This window comes from Heterodontus francisci, chromosome 1 (assembly GCF_036365525.1).
Source record: "Heterodontus francisci isolate sHetFra1 chromosome 1, sHetFra1.hap1, whole genome shotgun sequence".
Taxonomy (NCBI): Eukaryota; Metazoa; Chordata; class Chondrichthyes; order Heterodontiformes; family Heterodontidae; genus Heterodontus; species Heterodontus francisci.
Window position 1 is genome coordinate 50,956,903 of NC_090371.1, and position 26,955 is coordinate 50,983,857.

General features: G+C 40.6%; 1 protein-coding gene across 2 annotated transcripts in view; it reads left to right on the plus strand.

Annotated features, from left to right (window-relative positions):
• Positions 1-26,955, plus strand: part of ska1 (spindle and kinetochore associated complex subunit 1) — a 63,585-nt gene that overhangs the window by 3,654 nt on the left and 32,976 nt on the right. For both annotated transcript variants that reach the window (XM_068030556.1, XM_068030546.1), the window contains exons 2-6: positions 2,865-2,955; positions 3,467-3,591; positions 6,354-6,448; positions 11,599-11,733; positions 23,958-24,127. In XM_068030556.1, the coding sequence (XP_067886657.1) occupies positions 2,865-2,955; positions 3,467-3,591; positions 6,354-6,448; positions 11,599-11,733; positions 23,958-24,127 (616 nt within the window). The remainder of the gene's footprint in view (positions 1-2,864; positions 2,956-3,466; positions 3,592-6,353; positions 6,449-11,598; positions 11,734-23,957; positions 24,128-26,955) is intronic.

Sequence of the window (26,955 nt, forward strand, 5' to 3'; positions counted from 1 at the left end):
TGGGTACTGCCTGTGCGGAGTTTGCAAGTTCTCCCTGTGTCTGCGTGGGTTTCCTCCGGGTGCTCCGGTTTCCTCCCACATGCTAAAGACTTGCAGGTTGATAGGTTAATTGGCCATTATAAATTGCCCCTAGTATAGGTAGGTGGTAGGGAAATATATAGGGACAGGTGGGGATGTGGTAGGAATGTGGGATTAGTGTAGGATTAGTATAAATGGGTGGTTGATGGTCAGCACCGACTCGGTGGGCCGAAGGGCCTGTTTCAGTGCTGTATCTCTAAACTAAACTAAACATCTCATCTGGGCCTGAGGATTTAGCCACTTTTAAGCTTGCTAAAACCGCTAATACCTCCTCCTTTTCCATGCTAATATGTTCAAGTATATCACAATCCCTGATCTCTCCACCTACATTGTCCTTCTCCACCGTGAACACAGATGAAAAGTAATCATTCAAAACCTCACGTACGTCCTCCGGCTCCACACACACATTACCACTTTGTTCCCTAATGGTCCGTCCTCTTTCCCTGGTTATTCTCTTGCCCTTAATATACTTATAAAACACCTTGGGATTTTCCTTTTTTCCTTTATCTTGTCTGCCAGTGTGTTTTCATGCCCCCTCTTCGCTCTCCTGATTACTTTTTAAATGCCCCCTACACTTTCTATACTTCTCTCGGGCCTCCGTTGTTTTCAGCCCTCTGAATCTGCCATAAGCCTCCTTTTTTTTTCCTTATCCAAACCTCTATAGCCCTTGACATCCAGGGTTCCCTGGTCTTGTTAGTCCTACCCTTCACCTTTACTGGAACATGTTGGCCCTGAACTCTCACTATTTCCTTTTTGAATGACTCTCACTGATCTGATGTAGACTTTCTTACAAGTAGCTGCTCCCAGTCTACTTTGGCCAGATCCTGTTTTATCATATTGAAATCGGCCTTCCCCCAATTCAGTACCTTTATTTCCAGTCCATCTTTGTCCTTTTCCATAACTACCTTAAATCTTAGAATTATGGTCAGTATCGCCAAAACACTCCCCCACTGACACTTCTACCACTTGTCCGGCTTCATTCCTTAAGATTAGGTCCAGTACCACTCCTTCTCTTGTAGGACTTTCTACTTGCTGGCTCAGAAAGCTCTCCTGGATGCACTTTAAGAATTCTGCCCCCTTTAAGCCTCTTGCACCAAGACTATTCCAGTTAATATTGAGGAAATTGAAATCCCCTATTATTATTACCCTATTATTTTTACACCTCTCAGAGATTTTCTTACATATCTGCTCCTCTATTTCTCCATGACTGTTTGGAAGCTTGTAGTACACTCCCAGCAAAGTGATTGCCCCCTTTTTCTTTTTAAGTTCTACCTATATGGCCTCATTTGAGGAACCTTCTAAGATATCATTCCTCCTTACCCAAGTAACCTTGGGAGGAGATTTGGTTCTGTGGGCAAACAGAAGGGTGAGTGATTTGGCAGTGATTTGATGAGTTGTTTCAATTTAGTGACATTTAAATCAATGAGCTCCTTGCATTTGTTAGAAATGAGATTGGAGGAGATGGTTGGTAGTGGAGAAAAGGAGCTAGGGATCTTTTCTTTCAGGGATGATCTTGAAGTCGTAAGCAGTTTTGGCAGAGGGGAACAAGCCCACATGGTGCTTGCTGTGATCCAGTCATCTCTAGTGATGGATGGTTAAACCAATTGTGTGCCAGTTATGGTCAAGCCTTTGCCCCTTGGATTTGGAGGAGTGAAGGTGGGGACAAATTAGGCTGGGAAAGAATAAGGATTTTACTGAATTTTAGTAGTTATAGTTATGAAAACAATATGCTCGCAATCCAGGTATCCTATTTAGTCCATGTTAGCACCTATTCCACACCTCTATAATGTGGTGTCAAGAACTACAGGAAGCCTTTATTGTCCTCCATTGAAATTCAGCACCACCTCCTTTGCAATGTTCAGTGGTGTGATGACAAAACCTGTGATCTATTGAAGGGATACTAAATCACACTCCCATCTATATAAACATGTATGGTATGAGCATGCATCTACTGAGTGCATCTGAGAATATTTAAAAAAGTACCGCATATGTATTAATGGGACTTGCTAGCAATGCATTCAGATATCTTTAGTACTACAACCAAAGAACTTTGCTTACCTAGTTCAGATTGTGGCACAGGGTCTCCTTGTAACAAAGGTGTAAAGCCTTGTTTATGCTTTAGCCTGTTAATTGCAGTGTGAATCTTGGCCGCTCGAAATCAATGTGCACCTTGCAAAGTAATTGTTGACTAGTGCAAAGCTTGTGTCATAAGGTGATGAATTTATGCTGTATGTGCTTAAATTTACTATACAATCCAATTTTACTGCCATCTCCTACTGTATGGAATAGAAAGGATCTACATAAGGCACGTTGTAACATCCCAGCCATTATGATTATGTTGTAAAAGTCAAATGCTGTGTTCCCAAATATTTGTGAAGATTTACATCATTACACCTCATGCCAAAGAGAAGTGCTTGCCCTGAGGTTGCCCAACAAGGTGCTGAGTAATCAGTTTATGTAAACTAGAATTCTCCCTCCTTGCACTAGTTTCTCCTTTTGGTCCTAGATCTGAAACTTTGCCAGAATTAGCCTTTCCATTGCCTGCCTTCTGCCATGTTGTAAACCAGTATCTTAACTAACGTTACGTAAGTAATAAAAACTCTGCAAGACCTGGGACAGTATATGCTGGAAAGTGTTGCTGGCAACTTGATTAGTGAATTTAAGATTATATATATCCAGGTTTGGGAGTGGTAGTGCTGCTTAAGACAACTCTGGGCTTTCTCTAAGCTGTTAATCTAACAACATATAAAAAAATATTTATGTTGGATTTCATCTTGATTTTGCAGATGATGTCGTCTGTGGACTTGCAAGATGTATCAGTTCAACTGAACAACAAGATATCTTCCATCAAAAGATCCATGCAGCTGAGGAACATGGGTAGGTTGTATGTGATTTTCAGCTCTGATATTCATTTATGAAGTTGGCTAAGCTTTAACAAATAAAACTCTAACTGAGTTTACCTTAAAATTCTTTGACTGTGGATTACTCTGGGGAAGGAGTAGTGTTGTGCATCTATATAATATGTATGTATGTCTGTAGTAAGTTCGGAAAATATGCATGAGACAGAAAGGTTTGTCCATTAAATTCTCTTCATCACATAGTGTCCTAATTTTATACATTTCTGCGTGAAGTATTATGTCAATAATCCTAGAGTTGTGGGTTTTAACTTTTGTTGCCTACTTTTTTTATATATATTTACTGTAGAGCAGTGACCTGTTTACTACAGCTTCATTTTGAGCTCCATGACCTTGGTAAATAAAATTGTATGCATTCGATCTTGAATTTTTCTATTGTAAAGAAATGCTTTTTACTATTCATTCCTCTCTCTCTCTCTCTCTCCCCTTCTCAAGCTTGTTTTAATCTATGTTGTAAATGTTTCTATCATTAGGTAACGACCCTTCGCTTACAAAAATTCTGCACAAGATTGGGCTAGAATTGTCTAGCATTCGGGATACTTTGGATATTTTTCAGATGCAGATACTACAGCAGCAAACTGAACTGAAATCTCTCCAGGTAAGGCCATTCTGTTCTATTTGCCAAAGGGGTTGGATTTTATTGCAATTAAGAATTACTTAAGATATATAGGCCTACTTTTTTTTATTGATTAAGTCATTGAGCATTAGCATTTTTAATGAAGTTGACTGTTTTCTGTCTAGTGAAGGAAAACATTTCAACCAATTATCTGCATCAATTTTTAATGAAACATCAACAAGTATTAGAGAATCTGGATTCGCAACTATAATTCTGCATGAGCTGAATTTCAGGTTTTTGAGTACAATTGGATCTCACTGAGGTGGGGGCAGGGGAAAGAGGAGAGTGTGCATCGTAATGCGCACCCCTTATGTTTTCCTTTTTTATGTATCAAATTTTTGGCAATTTAGACTTGTTTGATTATGTAAAACATGTCCTCATACTCCATGCTTCAAGCCCAACTTAATAATTCTCCCAGAAAGATTCTTTCAATGCAGAAAATCAATGAACAAATTTTACAAATTGTGAACCTCTCGCCATTTAATAGTTCAATCACTTTTTTTAAACAAAAGATCGTGTTTGTTAACCCCTCTCTTTCAATGACCAGCAGCTTGCATTTATATAGCATTATCAATGTCCTGGGGGTTACCTTTGACTAGAAAATTAACTGGACCAGTCATATAAATACTATGGCTGCAACAGCAGGTCAGAGGCTGGAATTCTGCATCTCCTGACTCCCCAAAGATGTCCACCATCTAAAAGGCACAAGTCAGGAGTGTGATGGAATACTCCTCCACTTGCCTGGATGAGTGCAACTCCAACAACACTCGAGAAACTTGACACCATCCAGAGACAAAGCAGCCCACTGATGGCGCCTCATCCACCACCTTAAACATTCACTCACTCCACCATTGGCGCAGATGGCAGCAGTGTGCACCATACATAAGATGCAATTCTGCAACTTGCCAATGCTCCTTTGACAGCACCTTTCAAACCCACAACCTCTACTATCTAAAAAGACAAGAGCACCAAACACATGGGAACGCCACCACCTGCAAGTTCCCCTCCAAGCCACACACCATACTGACTTGGAACCATATCTCTGTTCCTTCACTGTTGCTGTGTCCAAAAACTAGGAACTCCCTTCCTGACACCACATGGACTGCAGCAGTTCAAGAAGGAGGCTCACCACTACTTTCTCAAGAGCAGTTGGGGATGGGCAATAAATGCTGGCCTTGCCAGCAATGCTCACATCCCATGAGAAAATGTAAAGAACCTTTAATGTCGTAAAAAATCCCAAAGAAGTTCACAGGAGTGTTGTCAAACAAAATTTGGCACTGTGCTGCATTAGAAGATATTAGAACAGATGGAGATAGTTTTAGGCAAGGAATTCCAGAGCTTAAGGCCGAGGTAGCCGAAAGCACGGCTGCCAACAGTGGAACAGTTAAAACTGGGAATGAACGAGAGGCCAGAATTGGAGGAGCGCAAAGATCTCGGCGGGTTGTAGGTCTGGAGGAAGTTACAGAGATGGGGTCAGACAAGGCCGTTGTGGGGGATTTGACAGCAAGGATGAGAGTTTTAAAATTAAGGCACCTTTCCCCACCCCCCCCCCCCACCACCATTTGCAGACATAATTGCCTCTGTTTATAATTGGATGCACCTCTTTTTTTTTTACATTAAAAATTGCTACCTCAAACTGATCTGGAAAAGCTGGAATGTTTCTAATGAGATGGTGTGGACAACCACACTTGTTTCAAACATTTTACTTATCGGATGTCTTATACTTTTTATGTGTAAGCTTTTTTGTTTTAAACCCTTCTTTCCCCTGTTCCCAGTCTTGTATTTTATGCACCTACCCCAGTTGAGAGGCAATAATCAGCTACTTGGCAAATTAGAGGGAGCTGTCTGAGATTTCTCTGTATACATTCAGAATATTCTCCCTTCCTGTGGGGCTGCTCCTGGCCCCTCTTACCATTCTATTTTGGCACGGCTGAGATCATGTTCTACTTTCAATTTTTTTTTTCCTCTTGCCAATCGTCTCCCTTCCCTGAAGATTTGTTATTCCTGACAGGATATGGCATGTTATTCTTCGGTAGCTGGCCTTATTCATGTCTGTTTTGATGGTGTTATCAGCGAACTATTCCATTGCAGAAGACATCACAGCCAAACCATTTCTTTTTGCCCGATTGTACCTTCCAGCAAGGATCACTGGATAGCAATCAAGAACATGAATCCTGGCTTTTTTCCTCTCTAACCCAGAGGAATTGCAGCCAGATTTTGCACCCTTTGCACCACCTGGGCAAAGATTGACTAACTCAGCACAGATCAGGGATTGAACCAAAGGCACAATCTGTGACAGACGTACTGAATGATCAGAGGAGTTCCTGTGTTCCATTGTAAGGGATCAGTTGTAACTACATCTGCAGGTTAAAATAGCAGCTGCCTCTGTATGCTGCTCAATCTTGACTGAGTTCATAATCTGTCATTTAAAAGAACTTCAGCTCACAAAAAAGAGCAATTTCTTCAACACAGAATTGCAAAGCAGATACTGAGGCTCTTCCTATTTATGTAAAATTCCTGGCAGTCATAGATATATCATGTAGCATCCTGTAAATGAAATTTTAGTTTGTGCAAAGCTTACTGTTAGATTTTTTTTTTACCTTTTTAGTCATGTAATGATTTATCTTATGAATTTATTGCTAAATGTTCTATTATTGCACTATTATGCTTAATAGCCAGAAACCACAACAATTTTGTCAATCCCTTTAAGTTTAGTTTTAACTTCCAATGATTTATTTCCATAGGATCTGAGAAACTCGGTCCAGAAAAATTCTGAAATAGCACATCATTTACTAGAAAATATTCCAGCTCATCTTCCCAAGAAAGCTGCTCAAAGCAGGTGGGTGAAGCTGATCTTAACTAAAACAAGTATTTCATTACAATGTAATTCCTACAACTTTCACATTACCATTTCTACTAACAATTCTTGAAAAATGCTCCTGTGAAGAAAATTTTAATTTTTTATAAGCATTTGTTGAATTCTTCAAGCACCCTGTAACAGGAATATTATTTTCTTTTTAACAACCAGGCCTTGCTTGCTTAGAGGTTTAACCATCTTCTCAGATATAGGTTGCTTCATTGAAAATTCCCTTCTTAAGCTCCAGATACATCATAACATTTTTCCTTTTCTGAGTTGAAATCAAGTTTGATCACACTGTCTCCTCCAGTTCTAATTTTCCAGGATCTCAAAGCTATGGAACTTCCTTTTTTTTTCCCTTGCCCCATCATATCTTTCTCATTTACCCTGCAGGTTTTGAGGCCGATCCAGCCAATAATTCTTGGCTTGCATATTTTTTTTCCCCCTGCTCTTTCCATTCTTTTGTTCATGTGGTATGGGTAGTGCTAACAAGGTTGCAGTTATCAGCTGCAAAGATGGTAATGGGCCCTCTTCTGAAATGCTGCGATTTCTATGGTGATGCTACTACCATGATGCTATTGGGTGGTGAATTCCAGGATTTTGATTCTGCGATTACAGTATGTTTCCAAGTCTGGATAATATTTAATTTGGAGGGATGGTGTTCCCATGATATTGTTGCATATGGGCTATGGCTGCACATCAGGATTTTTCAACTGGGAGTGTATTCTTCTGTACCTTAATTGACAAAAAAAGTTAGCGTATTTCTCTTACAGCTTTTCTGGTTTTAAATGAAATGCATATCAATATATTAATCTTCCTCTTCCATTAACTTTTTATTGTGCAACCTATATCCACATTAATAATGAAAATTGCCTATGTGAGCTTGTCATGCTGCAATTATACTCCCACTGGTGGAGGGTTTGCAGTCACTGCTGGCAGAGGAATGTAATTACAGCATGGCAAATTTACTTGGTATTCATTATTATGTTGGTATTTATAATCAAAATATAAAGTAAAATTAATATAAGACTTTAAAATTGGAACTGAATTACAACTGCATTCTTTGATCCAGTTATTCTGTGCTATAATCCTGAAGTCTGCATTTGGTCTTCTACCTCCATGTGCAATCCCACGGGAGGTAGACTAGCATAACTTTTTTTTTTAAACTTGCAGATAAATGTGCGTATTCTTTAACTGGTTAAAATTGTGAAGGCCCTCATGCAGGCTACTATAAAAACAGAAAATGCTGGAAATAAACAGCAGGTCAGACAGCATCTGTGAGAGGAATAAAGTTAAGATTTCAGGCCAAATGACCTTTTATCAGAACTGGAGGAAGTTAAAGATTTAAGAGTCTATAAGCAAATACAAAGCAAGGAAAAGATGGGAGGGGGTTGGGGGGGTGAAGGTAAGAATAATAAGTGAACAGATGATGGTGCAAGGTAATGGGGTGTTATAGAATTGTAATCATTACGGGGCAGAAGGAGGTCCTTCAGCCCACAAGTCCATGCCGGTTCTATGTGGAGCAACCCAGTCAGTCCCATTCTACTGCTTATGTCTGTAGCCCTATTTCCCTCAAGTGCCCATCCAGGTGTTAATTTTTTTTTAATTCATTTCTTGGAATGTGGGGTTTGCTGGCAAGGCCAGCATTTGTTGCTCATCCCAAATTGCCCTTGGGACAAATAAACAAAAATGGGTCTTGAACTGTAAATGGCAACAGCTGAACCATTATTGGTAGCTGCCATATGAAAAAAATGGGACCAGTGGTTATTATCTGAAGGTTGTAAAATGTCTAATCGAAAGATGAAGCACTGTTCCTCAAGCCAACTGTTACGACCAAGGCAGGAGGAGTGCACTGTCTTTCTAGTTCTGCCTCTCCACAGGTCACAACATATATTTAAATTTTTTCCCAGTTGCCAATACGGCCAATCATAGACTCTATTTTTTATCACAGAACAAAATACACCAACCAGGTTTCTTTAATAAACAATAAAATTATCCATTTATTATAAAACAAGTTTTAACCAGTAACGATGCTAAGCATTAACATACAGATTTGAATATAAAAAATAGAGATTTACTCTTTTGAGCTCTATTACAAAAAAACAGACAGAAAGAAAAAAAGAAGATATGGAAGGATGCCAGATATCCTTTGTTTTAGTTTGGTGTCCCAAGTTTGTGTCACTGCGATCTTCCTAGAACAGTTCTTGTCTGGCAATGTTGAAGATCAGTTTGGGCAGGCTTTCCAGGAAAAATGCAGCAACAATTTCAGTCTGTTTCTTATACTTGCTTCTCAAAGAGATGGAAAACTGGCTGGCTTTTCAAAGAGCTGGAACAAGCTGAGGTGGGGTTTGCTGCCATGGCAAGTTTTCTCCAACTGTCTTTTTTTAAACTCACCCAACTGCCTGTCCAAAGTGAAACCAAAAACATCTCGGGAGTCAAGACTCCTGACTGCTATAAAACTTGACGTGTCACTTCTTTGTAAATGTCTTTCCCCAAGTCAAAAAAGTCCCCTGCTGAGTATTTATCTGAAAACGTGTGCCTTCCAGTAACTGTTCTTTACAAGTTCCGTCCAAAAGACCTTCTGATGACCTCTTTTCTTTAAAAAAAAACCCCCAAGTTCCAGCATCTATGGAATCTTTATTCAGTTTTAAAACACAAATCCTCATAATTTAACAAACAAAAGGAAGCACTCGTAACACAATGTTGTGCTTCATTCCTACAGTGTAGGAGGCCAGGATATCATTGGTACAGTGTATAAGGTGAGGATAAACAGGATCTCTTTGGGGGCTAGATGGTTCATATTGTGATGGAAATTGGAAACTATGTCAACCCTCTTTAGCAGACATGGTAATCTGTTTGCAACTGTTGGCAGCTGATGCCAGCCTGTACAGGACCTGAACAATATTTAGGCTTGGGCTGATAAGTGGCAGGTATTGTTCAAGCCATGTAAGTACTAGATAATTATCATATCAAGCAAAGGAAAGACCAGCCACTTCCCTTGACCTTCAATTGCACCACCATTACCAAGTTCCACAGCATCAACATTTTAAAAGATCGCCATTGATCACATGCCTAACTATGCCAGCAATAGCACTACAGCTTCAAGGCCAGGTCAGAGGATGAGTACTCTGCAACTAGTGGCTCACCTCCTGACTCCTTGAACCCTATTAGCCATCTACAAGGCTCGAGCTGTGACTGTGATGGGCTGGGTGCAGAGGTGACAACACTCCAACTCAGTTACATTCAGGCCAGAGTAGTTAGATTGGTTGGTGCCCTGCTATTGGACACCGTATCCATTACCAGCACGCTGTGGCGACATTATGTATAATCTACAGAATGCATTGTAGCAACTCATCAAAGTTATTTTAAACAAAATCTTTTTGCCCCCAGCTCCCCCACTGCCCATGATCGCTACCATTTAAAAAAAAAAAAGAGTTCCCAAGACATGCTGCACCTATCACCTATAAGTTCGCATTTAAGTCGCACAGTATCCTGGCTGCAATATATTGTCACCAATCAGTATCCTACTGGAATTCCCCACCTGAACTACCACAAGGACTGCAAAGGTTCAAGGAAAAGTACCAGCATCCCTTCTGGGCAACTATGGGTGGGCAATAAATGCATCTTTACCTGTCTTAACAGGCAGGGTAGTCTGGTGTAAGTATGTGTTAATTGTGGCTCGGTGGCAGCACTCTCGCTTTTGAGTCAGAAAGAATGTGGGTAGTCCTGAGTACATATCCAGAAAGTTCCCCTCCAAGTCACACACCATCCTGACTTGGAACTAAATCCTGGAACTCCCTTCCTAATAACTCTGTGGGTGTATCTACACCACATGGACTACAGAGGTTCAAGAAGGCAGCTCACCACCACCTTCTCCAGGGCAATTATTGATGGGCAATAAATGCTGGCCTAGCCAGCAATGCCCACATCCCATGAGTGAATAAAAAAGAATTCTAGGCTGACACTTTGGAACTGCACTGATAGAAATGCTGTCTTTTGGATGAGATTTTCACCTGAGGCCCTGTCTGCTGGCTTAGGTGAAAGTAAAAGATCCCATGGCACTATTTGAAGAGCAGGGGAGTTCTCCTGATATCCCTTAGTCAACATTGCTGAAACAAATTATTTTGTCACTCTGTTGTGCGCAAATAAACTTGCCCTGATGTTTCCATAAACTGTAATGGTGACTATGCTTCAAAATTACTTCATTAGCTGTGAAGTGCTTTGGAGTGCACTATAAATGGAACCTTTTCCTGCAAGCCACAATTATTCCTTCAGACTGGATTCAATCTATTCCCTCATTTTTCTGACGATTCTATTTCCACCTTTTTCTGGTAATCTTCTGGTAATCTGGTATTTTATGGTAATCACTTTTTGAGGAATAGTAACTGTGTGTCGGCAGCTTAGAAATATGGCCAATAGAATGGACTCAATCAACCCATGATGTGTCCCGAGCTATTTAATCAGTAGTGTTGCCTCTAAACGTTTGTGCAAGTTTGCTGAATGAAGCACTTGGAGTCCAGTACATACAGCTGAGAAAAACATGAATTTACTTTTCACACTGAATGAGAGAGAATGTACGAAGGATGCCTGAAGGAAAATTACTGGAAAAGTCAGTGACCTTTGTAAATGCATGTTTTTTTTGTGTGTGTGGTGGAAGAATGGTAATGTGCATTTCCCTTCCCTTAGCTCTTCCGCTTGCAGCTCACTGCCTTCTGTAGCTTCCCTCTACTGCATACCTCATTCAATGTAGGAGACAGGACCTACCTCCATGCAGTCATCTGAGTTCTGGGCTCCAAGCAGCAAGTAGCTGTATTGACAGAGCTCTTTGTAGCTGAAATATGGTTCTGTGCATTAGGCAACTAGTTTATGGGAACAATTGTTAACACTGTTCATCCAATTCAGCTAAATAATTAAAAAGAACTGTATTTACTAACTTAAATTTTTCTATGATTTGATTTTAGAATTCTAACTTATACATAGCACTTAAAAAAAAAAAAAAGATTTATCCTGGATCAAGTCTGAGCGAAGGTCTTGAAAGTTGGTATCTTAGGCATTGGTGCTAAGACTTATACCAGTTACAATGCGATTTATAATTTAACATTGACAGAATTATTTTGCTGCATATTTTTCAGCACAGCCGATCCAAAAGATGAAAGGGTCCAAGAGGCTCCTGTTAATCCTGAGCCTGAAAAGCATTCTGCCAAGAACAAACATTTCATTCGTGAAATAGAGTACCTCTTAATGGAGGAATTTAACCATGTCCCTGGGTAAGTTCCATAAAACAATTCCAGTCTGAAACAAATTAAAGATTGCTTTGTATAGGGTTACTTTACACCCAAGGTTACATAGAATATACAGCACAGGAACAATCCATTCAGCCTAACTAGTCTGTTCAGGTGTTCATACTCCACAAGGCTGCTCCCATTCCATCGACCTTACCTCAGCCTTTTTAGCACATCTTTTTCTTTTTCTCTCATCTACTAATCTAGTTTCCTATTGAAAGCATCTATTTGCCTCACCTACTTCCTGTGAGCTCCACATTCTAACCTGTTGGAATTTATTAGTAGCTATCTTGTATTTATGGCACCTTGCCTTGGATTCTCCCATAAATGGAAACATTCTCCCCACATCCAACCCCTTCAAAATTTTAAAGACCTCTATTGGATCTGCTCTATTTCTTCTCTTTTCTAAATAAATAAGCCACAACCTGTTCAATCTTTGCTGATAGCTATATTATCTCCATCCTTGTAATTTTTTTGCACTTTCTCTAGTGTTCCTATGTCCTTTTTATAGTATGGAGACCAGAACTGAGCACAGTGCTCTAAGTACGGCCTGACTAGGAACCTATATACAAGTTTAACATAACTTCATTATTTTTGAATTCTGTACCCCTAGAAATAAATCTGCTTTGTTAGAATTTTTAATGCTTTACTGATCTGCAATGCTGCTATTAATGATTTGCTCACCTGTATCCCTAGATTCCTTTGCTATTCTACTGCATTCAGATTCTTACGTTCTAAGGCGTAGATGATTTCTTGTTTTTATTTCTACCAAAGTGCATCACATTCATCTTCAGTGTTAGCTATATTGCACCTGCCCCCACCCCCCAAGTTTGCCTTCATCTGCAAATTTTGATATTGAGTTACTTTTTCCCAAGCCCAGATCATTAATGCAAGTTATGTGTAACAATGGGCATAGTACAGATCCTTATGGAATACCTCTGTCCACCATCCTCCTCCAATCTGAATTAACTACTCTTTACCCTTACTCTCTGCTTTCTATCTTCTTAGCCAATTTGCTATCCATTCAGCTATTTAACCATGACTCCAAATGCCCTCACCTTTTGTCATTGAATCTGCCATGTTCTACCTTATCTATGGCCTTTTGAAAATCTAAGTATAAGACATCTACTGCCTTACCCTTGTCTACACTGTCCTTTACCTCTTCAAAGAATTATATCAGATTAATTAATCATTACTTAGCCTTTCAGAATCTATGCTGACTTATTTTCTGTCACTTGATGCTCTACTTTTAGTATAGATTCCAGTATTGTTCCTATCACTGACATGAAACTGACTGGTCTATGGTGTTGGAGCTTAGAGCCACCGCCTGGAGTACAATTAAATATCCAATTAACATATAGTTCCAAGATTTTGTTTTATCTCCCTTTTGTCTACAGTCAGTTGAGAGGTGAAAAGTGGAAGTCATCCATACCATCTCCCCATTGTCTAAAACAGTTACAATATTTTAAAAAAAGCAAGGGCCTCGCTCACACTTCAGTTGCTATCTGGATAGTACTGAGGCTATGGTGGAGACTTTCCTCTTTGTCAGTTATATTTGAAGGAAAGCCATAGTCATTAGAATTTGTCAGTTAGTGAGGCTGTCCGTTTGTTTTGGGATACCTACTTTTTGTGTGGACATCGACATTCGTCTGCAGCTGTTAATAGTACTAGATTGGGAAACCTGTTTAGGTGAGAGCCGATCACCTTTTTGGAAATTTACCTGGAGAATAGCAATGTCATTTTTGGTATTTGGAGTTTTGGTCAGTCAGTCAGTTTCATCTCCTCACCTGTTCTTTGGACATATTGGGCTTGGCCAACATGTAAGCTCACAGTCAACATAATTGCAACTGAACATTCACCACGGACCATTAGCCTTGGAATAAAGCAAGGTCTAACTTTGTTGTACCCACTATATAATGTACAATGCATATTGCCTTAGTTTTGTATTTCAATTTAACAGTGAAATCTTGTTTATCGATTTTTTTCATTGTGGTCGTTTGGTGAATACTATTCTTTTATTTGGTTGATCCCAATGTGGATTGTAACCTCTCTATCTCACTTTCCTCCTTTAAGACATTCAGTAAAATTTACCTCTGACCAAGCTTTTGGTCATCTGTGCTAATATCTTCTTTTGGCTCGGCATCATAATTTGTTTTATAATGCCTCTGTGAAGTACCTTGGGACATTTTATTATGTTAAAAGGTTCTATATAAATACAAGTTACTGTTGGAAGGTGTCAAGTTTCTTATGTTGTTGGAGCTGAACTCATCCAGGCAAGTGGGGAGTATTCCGTCACACTCCTGATTTGTGCTTTTTATGTGGTGGAAAGGCTTCGGGGAGTCAGGAGGCAAGTCACTTGCCATAGAATATGGTGGATTGTAGCCAGTGTGTGTGTAACTGGTCCACAGGTACTGTGTAATCTTAGAAATGTAAATTTTCTATAACTATTTCTTTTTTAAAAAGCAGCTTCACTGTTTTAAAAAATGCACCAGATTAAAGTTTGCAGGAAACACAGCTGGTTTATTTTAATAAGCCCTATGGGGATGGAGAGCTTAGATGAATTTTACATCTGACTGGAGTTAGGTCACTGATCAGCCATACTTTGTTAAATGGCGAAACAAGCTCAAGGGGCCAAATGGTCTATTCTTGTTCCTTTGTTCTTCTGTTCCTACCTACACTATACACAGACTGCAGCAGTTCAAGAAGGCTGGCCACTACCACCTTCTCAATAGCAATTGGGAATAGGCAATAAATGCTGGCCTTGCGAATAATGTCCACATCACATGAACAATTTTTTTTAAAGTGTGTTGTGCCTTGTAGTGTACAGGTTCTGTGGGGATGCAATTTGTACAATTTAAAAAGTAATAACCAAGTAAAAGTTGGTGCATTCAAATATTTAAAGTTTTTATTTTTAAAAATATATAAAATGCAGAAGAGTAAGTCCCAAAAAAATCATTGTTGCATGAACAAGAGTGCAAGGGCTTGAAACAGGCTCATAGTGGACAGGATTTTTGGTAGCTGTTTGCTGATGACTTTACTTGCTAATACATTAGTCAAGAATGTCTGTCACTTCTGCAAAGTTTGGAAATATTTTAAACTGATGCATTTTGTTCTAAGTAAGGTGTGGAGATTGCTAGTTCAGAGGCAGACGATCTGAGTTCTGGCTTGATTTGCTTTAATTGATTATAATGAAGACAGTCTAAGAATTCCTTGTGCTGACCATCTGGAGTTCCAGTCACTTAAACCAAGAAGTTGTGCTGAAGCAATGGGGAAAGTAAATCAGGTTCTGTGGGTAATTTAGAGGAGCTTACAATTAAAACTTTGTACAGCTAGGGGGGTTTAACTATCCTACAGAAGTTCTAGAATACATCCAGAACAGTTTCTTGAATCACTATATTGCATGTCCAACAAGGAAGGATGCAATGCTATTCTGATTTTTGGGCAAAGAAGCAGGACAAATTATCTGCAAGCATGAAAACCCAAGGGGAAATGATGACTGTAACCTCATTAGGTTCAAATTGGAAATAGATTACAAAAAAAAGGGATCCAAGATAATGGCATTAACTAATTTCAGTTAAACATTCATTGATTAGATAAAAAATGGCAAATCAAAAAGCTGACCAGAAGTTGGAGATACTTTAACATTGAGATGAATAAGATACAGATTCAGTACTTTCTTACTAGGAGTAAAGTTTGCACATCAAAGGCTGGGCTTCCATGAATAGCAGTAATTTTTAAGAGGCATATGATAAAATATTGGGGAAATAATGCAGAAGAAAACTGAAAATTATTAAAAAGGGAGATTAGGAAGATCGCAAAGCTGGGAGGTGCTGTTGAAGTAAGATAGGTGAGTTCCTGAAATGCAGACTGTATATTGTATATACTGCAGCCACACTGCACCATTGATGAATTGGGTCGATGGAGCCCAATTAGTGAACAACTTTATCCTAATGGTGTTGACATTCCTACATGTAGTTTGGTTGTATCCATCAAGGCAACTGGTGAGTATTTCATAAAGTTCCTGACTGGTAACATGGTGGAGAAGATTGATTGGCACCCTGGCCATTGAACTACATGTCCACCACTTGAGCCTTGCATCTGTAATATATTTTGTCTACTGGATGTACTGCAGCAGCTCCTCAGCTTAGTTTGACAGCACCTACCTTAGTGGACTTTATGCCGGATAAGACACAGGCAGCAGTATTTTGGCTAAGCTGAAGTTAATGGAGGGTGGAGAATGAAAGGGTGGCTAGGATTGAAGGCTTGCTACCCGACCCAAATCCGACGGGACCTGACAACTTGTCAGGTTCAGGTCGGGTCGCACTTCTGAGTCTGGCATTCGGGGTCAGATTGGGCTGGATCGGATACGGCCACCTCAGGTAAATAAGTCTAATGTTAATTTATTTTTGGGACTATAAAGGTGGTTTTGTTAGTTATTTTAAGCTTGTGCAGGTAAGGAACAAAGTTTTAAAAAATGGAAGGTAGGTTAACCAATGGGTCGGGCATGGGAAAAAATGGAAGGACTCGAGCCGGGTCGGGGTTGGATGGGGTTCTGTCGGGCTCGGGTCGGGTCTCATTTGCAGACCCAAGCAGGCCTTTAGCTTGGATAGCATTAGAATAATTATGACTGGAAATGGATGAGAGTTTCAGCAGCAGAAAAGTTGAAGTAAGGGCAGAGGTGAACAATGTTGAAGGTGATAGTAAGCACTCTTGTGCTGGAAAGGAAACCCAGCTCGGGGTCAAATAGGAGATGGAGGTTGTATCAGCAAAGTGGGAATTTAATGCTGAAAATAAACTAACATTTCATTAAACTTGTGTTTTTTTTCTTGTTTTAACAAATGACACCTGATGAATTGAAGTACAAATGCAAGAAATACAGAGCAGGTCAGGTAACATCTGCAACAGAATAGGTCAGTTACATTTCAGGTGTGTAGTCTTCATTTAAATAGGCACTTTAGTAAAGTTGGAAAGAGATTTTTAAAAGGTGTGGGGGAGAGCAGAGGGAGTTCATGTGTTAAATAACCTGCAAACTGTTAAATAGAAAATAAATCATGAGACGATGCAGGCATGCGGAAAAGACCAAAGAAAATGCCCAAATAGTTGGGAGGGGGAGATGAAACGAAAGGTCAATGCACAACAAAACTGAGAAATAAAGATTTTTTTTTAATGTGTGGATACAGTAGATGTGAAATTAAAATGCAATGTCAGCAAAATGATAGATCTGCCAATCGTGAGATGAGGAAAAGAATGTTCCACGCCATTAACTCTGAACCCTGCCAACACTGCTCTGACCAAGGTGTCACCTCATTTCACAAGCACCTGCTGTTATGAAGGAAATGTGGAGGGGTGTGGTATAGCTAAGGTCTGACGTTAGTTAAGTCAACGTTGAGACCATAGGGCTGCAGAGTGCCCAACGGAGATGAGGGATTGTTCTTGGAACTTGTGTTGAGGTAATTTGGAACAGTATAGAAAACCAAAGAGGCAGAGAACAGAGCAGTTAATGTGGTGTGCCACAGGCAGGTCAGGATTGCGCTTCCAGGCAAAAAGGAGATGTTAAGCAAAATGGTTACCTAATCTGATTTAGTTCCCTTAACATAAAGAAAATGCAACATAAGCGGTGAATACAGAATACTAAATTAAAGGAGATGCATGTGAATTGCTGTCTCACGTGGTAGAAGTGTTGGAGCCCTGAATGGTGATGTGGGAGAAGGTAAATGGTACCGTCAAAGAAAAGCATACTTGCTTGAGGGATTGTTTTATCGAGGCAACAGATGACTTCAATGAGGAGGCTAGTTGGATGGAAGACAAAGGAACATTTTTGTTGGTTAGAACGAATCCTGGGAAATGCAGCAAACATAGCTGTGTCCTATTGACTATTGTAGAGGGGAAACCTTGGCTAAGGATAAAGGACATTTCAGAATCTTTGTGAAAATGTGGCGGGGGAACGAAGAAAAAGATGAAGTCCTTGCAGGGTGTGGATTGTGAAGAAGCCTGGTAATAGTTGTAGTAATCGGTAGGTTTGTAATATCAGTGGAAAAACCATCACCAGAGATGAGTGAGAAAGAAGTCCAGGAACAGAAGATAGACCATGGTACAGATGGATGGAAATTGGAAATGTTGGAGGAAGAAAAGGAAGCAGCACCCACGGTCAAAGAGAGCCTGAGTACCATTGGAGCAGTAAATTCTACATTTTCTACATAAAAAGGCAGGCATAGAGATGAAGAGGGACCAGTTATCAAAGGAGGTACTAGGGGAATATGAAATTGTTAAACATCAGAGGTCATTGGGGGAATTACAGCCTTGGGGTTAAGATGGTGAAATGTGAGGAAATCACTCATCCTTGTTCTTAACTAAACTAATCAGTTTACTGAGAGAACTCTGTTTTTGTGTCTTGGAAAGGAAGTAAAATGAGCTTTACAGGGAGATTTGAGGCTGTAGGCGAAGTCTTTCCAGTTGAGATCAGGAATGACCTGGGAGATGTTGGCCGGAATTTAACGCCCCCCCTTAAAGAGCGGAAACGGGGCGGGGCGTAAAATGGACCGGGAGGTTCAGTGGGCCCTTTTCTGAATTGCTCCTGCCTCTGCCATCACTTTACGCAGGGTGGCGACGGCCAAAAATGACCTGCCTGCCCCAGGCCAATCAAGGCCCTTAAGTGGCCACTTAAGGGCCTCTGCCTGCCGCCACGGGGATTTTACCCTTGGTAAGCGGGCGGCCCAGGCCCGAGAAAAGCCGCCTGACAAAAGCAGGCGGCTCTGTGAGTGCCTGGGGGGCCCCTTGTGATCGGGCACCCTGTGCCCGATGGAGGGCTGCCCTTGCTGCCCCAACCACCTCCAACACGCCCCCCCAATCGACCATCCTTGCCTCGCCAGGGCCTGACCGATCACCCTCGGAACCTTGGTTCCGGGGCTCCCCAACATCATCTTGAAGCTGGGCTGCAGTCCCAGCAGTGGCCATCGCTCCTGGTGGTGCTGCTGGGACTAAGAGCCGCCAGCCTGCTGATTGGCCAGCAGCTCCATTTGGTAGGACTTCCTGCCTCAAGGTGGTAGTCCTGCCTCAGAACAGTTAAAGGCCGGGGAACCACAAAATGTAGTCGGATCCCCAGGCCAAGCGGAAGCCGGTTCGCCACTGACTTTTCTGTCGGTGGACAGCTCCCATCCACCGAGGGGAAAATTCCTGGCCGTTAGATTGACGGTCAGTGTAAGGGTTGCAGTCCAGAGGGGGATGTGAAGAATCATTTGAAAGTTGGGGCTCAGTATAAGCCCTGAAGAGATTCTTTTGCAAAGGGTTTAATGAGGATGCTTTTGGAGTTGAGGCAGAGAACAAAAAGTTGTACATGATCAATTTATTAGGGAAAAAATGGGATTTTGTCTGCAACTGATTACTGGAAAATGGCACCCAGTATAAAAACTGCATTAATGTGTACTTTTCCTAAATTGGCCTAAGGTTTTTCCCTCTGGATTTTTGCCATTCCCAGGAGGTTGGCTGGGTGGGTTATGAGGGAGGGGCTGGTGATTGAAGATAATGGTGTGTAAAAGTTATGCCATGACAATATGAGCAGCTCAATGGATCAGCTGTATTAGGATTATTTATCCTTCATTTTCAGATGTTCATATGATAACATTCTAAATGGGAACTACTTGTTGGCTATTTTCTAACAAAAGCCCAAATTTACCTACATCTTGCAGATTTAAACATAGAACAATTTTCAGCCAACTTGGATGTGCTGGATTTTTTTTTTTAAGAATTGGTCAGGACTTAACCCAAAATTGATGAGCAGACCCTTTAAATAGTCAATGCTAACCTTTATTGTGAGGTTGCGCTCATTATTTGATTCTAATTGGCCTACACAAGAAATAGGAGCAGGAGTCGACCATATGGCCCATGGAGCCTGCTCTGTTTTTCAATACGATCATGGCTGATCTTAATTTGACTGGGATAGTATTTTAGACCTTGACCAATGAAGTGTAGAAATATGGAAAGTTTATCATCCAGGATAATTGCAAGTAATTAACTAATTGAACACTCTTCCTGACAGTTGCCATACTAATTTCGACCCCTCAAAACAACTATTAATAGAGGTGATTGAGTTTTTATTTATAACGTCTATTATTTGTCCTCTTAAATGTTGTAATGAAATTAGAAATGCGAAAGATAACTGTGCACAAAGAGGCATTTTTTAAACTGTCCCTCATTCTGCTAATCCCAGCTACATTGTACAGGAAGGTGCTAACTAAATACCAGACATTGTTCTGTAGGAGCAAATGATTGAATAAGCTATTTGGACCATATTGTTTTAGTTCTGAGCAGTGACTCAAAAATGTTCCTAATGGTCTAAGCGCAGATTGTAGGAGACAGGTGGCTAGAAGAGGGGAGGGGGAAGCAGGGAGAAGAGAGGATATATATCTTTGCTGAGGGGCAAATGCGTATAAAAATAATCATCATCATGTCACAGTTTTATTTGTACTAATTCAGCTTCCTACCAGAAGCTGAAATATTGAGTCTAAATGCATATTACAATATTCTCTGAAGAATCGATAGGCTACTGAACTTTCCTGTAGGTACATCATTTTTTTGGCATAAATCTGATATGCCTTCAGCTCCTGTGCTAAATAAATTTTAAACAAGAATAGAAACTGAAAACTATACTGCTACTAAAGAGAATTGTGCGAATTATTTACCATCAGTTATATATAGCTCTGTGTATTTAAAACTGAAATCCAATCTCTTCATTGCAATGGCAAACTACTTTTACTTTAGTAATTTGTTATCATCAAAACTCCTAGGTTTGGATTTGTTATTCCTTTCAAAACACCTTTACATTCTCAGACCCTTGAGCTGAATCTTTGCAAGTCTCTTTATAAGCTTAGAAAATGAATAGTAGATTAAAGCTTTGATTAAAATATGCTGCACCCTTTTCTAATTGCAGATTTCAGTCCTCTTACAGTACATATAGTTATCTTTAGCATGTTTGTACGACTTTTTTATTATCATGTCCTGCAGGAACATTGCTTTTCATCTAGCTGTCAAACATATCTTGTAGTTGCATAATTTAAAAAAATATCTTTATTACAATGCAGATGAATTGGAAGATGCTCACTATTTCTGGTAAAGGTTTTATAGAGTTGAACATTATGTATTATCTTTCAAATGCAGAGGTTTCCTATGTAAAGTGCTAGAAAGCCATCTCTTTCTCCCCCGTACTTCCCCCACGTAGTATGTTGTTGACCAATAAGCCAGTATTTGATGAATGGTTCAACACCTGAAGTTCCCAGTGCAAATCATTGGATATTGAAGTGAGTGAGTGTTTAATTGTGCCTCTTTATATACTCAAGGTGAGAGAATGAAGTGCAAACTATGAAAATCGGAGTGGGATGGAATAAAATTAAGAGTCCCTTTTGCTCTATTTGGTCTTGGAAGTATGCTACTTGATGTTGGCATTGGGTGCAAGGATCACACAAGATGCAAGGTTCTATATTCAGACATCTATGAGGGTGGTGGAAGCGCAGACAATCAATGAATTCAAAAGAAAATTGGATGGGCGCTTGACGGAAATAAATTTTCAGGCCTCTGGGAATAGAATGGGGTAATGGAACTAACTGGATTGTTCTACAGAGGGCCAGCATAGACTGAATGGGTCAAATGGCCTCCTTCTGTGCCATTGTGACTATATTTCACCACTATCCATTATCATAAACCCAATGAGGTATTTTCATATCCCAACTCATGACCTGTGCAGATTAAATTAATTATTTTTGAATAGGAGGACAGTCTTTTTTTTAAATCAAGACCTGTTGATGAAAACTGTTATCTACCTCGTCACGCTCATGCAAGGAGCAATTATGAACTGTAAAAAACGAACTGAGGAATTAAGCTCCAAAATGGAAACTTTTTCTTTAAGACAAATGGGGTAAGAGGTGACCTCTCCTGTCCTGCGAATACACGCGGTAACTGCTGGAACTCTGAACCAGATATCATGTCTGGTCAAGTGTTGAAGAAAACATTATAAATGTTAATGGCCCATTCCATGTTAATGGCTACCTTTTTCAACCAGTTGGACTAACAATGACTTTGCAGACATATTCTCCATACTCAAACTCAGGATAATGGGTGTGAAAAAGCACCAAAGAACAAAGAAAATTACAGCACAGGCCCTCCAAGCCTGCGCCGATCCAGATCCTCTATCTAAACATGTCGCCTATTTTCTAAGGGTCTGTATCTCTTTTCTTCCTGCCCATTCATGTATCTGTCTAGATACATCTTAAAAGACGCTATCGTGCCCGCATCTACCACCTCCGCTGGCAACGCGTTCCAGGCACCCACCACCCTCTGCGTAAAGAACTTTCCACGCATATCCCCCCTAAACTTTTCCCCTTTCACTTTGAACTCGTGTCCTCTAGTAATTGAATCCCCCACTCTGGGAAAAAGCCTCTTGCTATCCACCCTGTCTATACCTCTCATGATTTTGTACACCTCAATCAGGTCCCCCCTCAACCTCCGTCTTTCTAATGAAAATAATCCTAATCTACTCAACCTCTCTTCATAGCTAGCGCCCTCCATACCAGGCAACATCCTGGTGAACCTCCTCTGCACCCTCTCCAAAGCATCCACATCCTTTTGGTAATGTGGCGACCAGAACTGCACGCAGTATTCCAAATGTGGCCGAACCAAAGTCCTATACAACTGTAACATGACCTGCCAACTCTTGTACTCAATACCCCGTCCGATGAAGGAAAGCATGCCGTATGCCTTCTTGACCACTCTATTTACCTGCGTTGCCACCTTCAGGGAACAGTGGACCTGAACACCCAAATCTCTCTGGACATCAATTTTCCCCAGGACTTTTCCATTTACTGTTTAGTTCACTCTTGAATTGGATCTTCCAAAATGCATCACCTCGCATTTGCCCTGATTGAACTCCATCTGCCATTTCTCTGCCCAACTCTCCAATCTATCTATATTCTGCTGTATTCTCGGACAGTCCCCTTCACTATCTGCTACTCCACCAATCTTAGTGTCGCCTGCAAACTTGCTAATCAGTCCACCTATACTTTCCTCCAAATCATTAATGTATATCACAAACAAACTATATAACACCACTATATCAAGATAGCTAGAGATGAACAACATCCAAACCTATTATCTTAAAATGGCTAGACCATCAAATTATTTCTGAAAACACAATGAGAGAGAAACCTTAGTCATCTGACAGCAACCAAGTTCTCTAATATGGAGGTTTTCATAAGACACATTGCTGAGCCAGAAAGCCAGGAGGCTGAGAGAGATCCATCCCAGCAGGAAGACAAAAACCCTGCCCCAGTAACATTTTCAAAACTTCCTTGGCAGAGACAAAAGGTGACCATTCAAACTCTCTACCTGAGAGATTGTAACAGGATTTTTCACCACTGGACTATGACTGAGATTTAACCAAAGAAGTCTGCAGCAAAGCATCCGTTCGCCTGAAACTTTCCAAGTTTGACTTCAGTGAACCAGGAAAAGAAAAAGAACACCAGGCCTGTACTGTTTAAGTTTTCCTCCCCAGGAAAGCAAATAAGGTTCCACAATGAAGTCTTTTTAGAAATACCAGACCTAAATGCATCTTTTTTTGTGCGTGTATGTAGTTGTGAATTTACGGGGTTTTTTATTCGTCTGTGGGATGCGGGCATCGCTGGTTAGGCCAGCATTTATTGCCCATTCCTAATTGCCCTTGAACTAAGTAGCTTGCTAGGCCGTTTCATTTTTAGTTAATAAACATTTAACTTTAAATCTACGAGAAAACCTGTTACTTGTCTGTTTACTGACCATTAAAACACTCAAAGGTTAAACACAATACTAATCAAAACACTGCAGTCAGTTGAGAGGTGAAAGGGGAAACTACCCCTATCATTTCCTACCTGTACCTAACAACCTCGACAACTTGAGAGTAGCATTGATGGAGGCCCAGGAGCAATTTATTTTTCTGCCTTCTCTTGGACTTTGGAAAAATGCAGAGGAAAAATTTGGTTCCTGTTAGAACATCATTTAAAGATTCAGAACAGCATGTTCTGTATGTTTCTGCTTGTGCTTCCACAACTTCACAAGAATGCCTCACTTTTTTTCTATCTCATAATCTTGGATAGAAATTATGTTGATTTTTGAACATGCATATGTTTTATCTCTCCAACTGGATATCGTTAAGCTCTGATTCTTTTCTTTGTGTTTTGACACTGTAGGTACATGAAAGGTCGTATGACCTATGACCAGATTAATGCTGTGATTCAGGAGCTTAACACCGCTGTGAAAGCCAAGTACAAGATTCTAAACCAGCCATTGAAATCTATGTCTAACATTACTCGTAACCAGTACCATGCTTTTAAGGAACAAGAAACTAAGGAAACTCAAGGTATAAATAAAAGTAACATACAGAAACAAGATGAATCAACATGCTGTACTCTAAGCTTTCATTTGTGCATCCTTTTTTGTTTCTCACACTTTTTTTTTAAAGCAGTGAGGAAGAGAACCATCTGTTCGGGTGAAGATGTAATGTTAATGAGAGTTGCTACAACTTAGCAGAATTTCCAGAGATCCTCCAGGAAATCTAAATAATATCATCTTCCATCATGACAGAGTATTTGAGCTGAAATGCAAACATGCATAGAGTATCCCTGTTCCTTCTTGGTTATGGAAATATTTTCCTACTTTATCCTGTGGTTTTGGTGAGCAATAGGTGGGAGCATTGGAGAGCTGTAAGAAAGTGGTTAATGTATCCATGTTAATCTCTGCCTAGTTATCACATGCACTGCTATCAGTCAATGTTCACACTATAGTGTGAGGTTGATGTTCAAAACAATTAAACACAATGAAGTGGGGATGTGGTTTTGGAAATCATTATAAGTTTCTGAAATAAGGGCATTGGGATGGGTATGGACTGAGCTGGTAAATAACTTCACAGGACAGTATGATTGTTATGCTAGTGAAGTTTGATTTTGAATAGTGGTTTGGGAGGGCATTGGGGGTGGGGGTGGACCAGAGTCAATGGACAGTCAATGGGCAATGGACCAGAGTTGAAAAACGTAAATATGACAAACATAGAAAATAGGAGCAGGACTAGGCCATTCAGCCCTTCGGGCCTGCTCCGCCATTCAAAAAAGATTATGGCTGATGGTCTAATTTTGTAACCTGTTCCTGCTTTCTCCCCATATCCCTTGATCCCTTTGGTATTTATAAGCGGCATGGACAGAGTGGATAGTCAGAAGCTTTTTCCCAGGGTGGAAGAGTCAGTTACTAGGGGGCATAGGTTTAAGGTGAGAGGGGCAAAGTTCTTTACACAGAGGGTGGTGAGTGCCTGGAACTTGCTGCCGGGGGAGGTGGTGGAAGCAGGTACCATAGAGACGTTTAAGAGGCATCTTGACAAATACATGAATAGGATGGGAATAGAGGGATACGGTCCCCGAAAGTGCAGAAGGTTTTAGTTTAGGCAGGCATCAAGATCGGCGCAGGCTTGGAGGGCCGAATGGCCTGTTCCTGTGCTGTACTGTTCTTTGTTCTTTGTATTAAGAAATATATCGATCTCCTTCCTGAATATATTTAATGACTTGGCCTCCACTGCCTTTTGAGGTAGAGAATTCCACATGTTCACCACCGTCTGAAGAAATTTCTCCTCATCTCTGTTCTAAATGGCATACTCCGTATCCTGAGACTGTGACCCCTGGTTCTAGACCCCCAGCTGTCGGGAACATCCTCCCTGCATCTAGCCTGTCTAGTCCAGTTAGAATTTTATAGGTTTCTATGAGATCCCCTCCCATTCTTCTAAACTCTAGTGAAGATAGGCCTAGTCGACCCAATCTCTCCTCATATGTCAGTCCTGCCATCCCAGGAATCAGCCTAGTATATCTTAGTGCAGAAATTTCTCTCTGGCGATTAAATAGATAAAATAGAGCCTGTAATAAGGTAAACTATGCATGATTTGTGAAAGTGGCACATTCTATTGTGCTAAAGCTTTTTTTGGTGAGGGCAGTGCAGGATAAAAAGAAATTTGTCAAACTTTAACTTAAAAACAGATATACCATAAATGCAAGCTACAGCTATGGTTTACCACATGTGTACTCATCAGGCTGCAATTGCTCCAGTTCTCCAATTCATTTTAATGGACAGAAAAATTGCCGACTGGCAAGCACAGAAATAGTCATACAGCACAGAAACAGACCCTTCGGCCCATCGTGTCCATGCTGGCCAACAAGCACATCTATTCTAATCCCATTTCCCAGCACTTGGTCCGTAGCCTTGTATGCTATGGCGTTTCAAGTGCTCATCTAAATAATACTTAAATGTTGTGAGGATTCCTGCCTCTACCACCCCTTCAGGCAGTGTGTTCCAGATTCCAACCACCCTCTGGGTGAAATAATTTTTCCTCAAATCCCCTCTAAACCTCCTGCCCCTTACCTTAAATCCATGCCCCCTGGTTATTGACACCTCTGCTAAGGTTAAAAGTTTTTTCCTATCTACCTTGTCTGTGCCCCTCATAATTTTCTATACCTCAATCAGGTTCCCCTTCAGCCTTCTCTGCTCTAAGGAAAACAAACCAGCCTATCCAGTCTCTCTTCATAGCTGAAATGCTCCAGCCTAGGCAACATCCTGGTGAATCTCCTCTGAACCCTCTTCAGTGCAATCACATCCTTCCTTTAGTGTGCCTACCAGAACTGTACACAGTACTCCAGCTGTGGCCTAACTAGCGTTTTATATAGCTCCATCATAACCTCTCTGCTGTTGTATTCTATGCCTCGGCTAATAAAGGCAAGTATCCCATATGCCTTCCTAACCACCTTATCCATCTGTGCTGCTGCCTTCAGTGATCTATGGACAAGTACACCAAGATCCCTCTTACATCCTAGGGTGCTACCATCTATTGTATATTCCCTTGCCTTGTTAGTCCTCCCAAAATGCATCACCTCAGAATGAGCAATCTTTTGTGCTACACCTTTAATAAAGGCTTTTTGAAAATCAAGGTGGACAGCATCTACCAGACTTCCAACAGCACGGCTTCTGGAAGAGGTGGCTGTGCCTGACCAACTTCATAGAAAGCTTTGGAAGGTGGAAACCTGCTCTCGTGTATCTAAACTGAAATATGGTTTTCCATCATGTTATCTCATTAGCATTTCTTTAAATGTTTGCATTGAACTCCCCTCATTTAAAGACTGCGAGGTTTGCTAGCGTCAATCGGGAGGGTTTAAA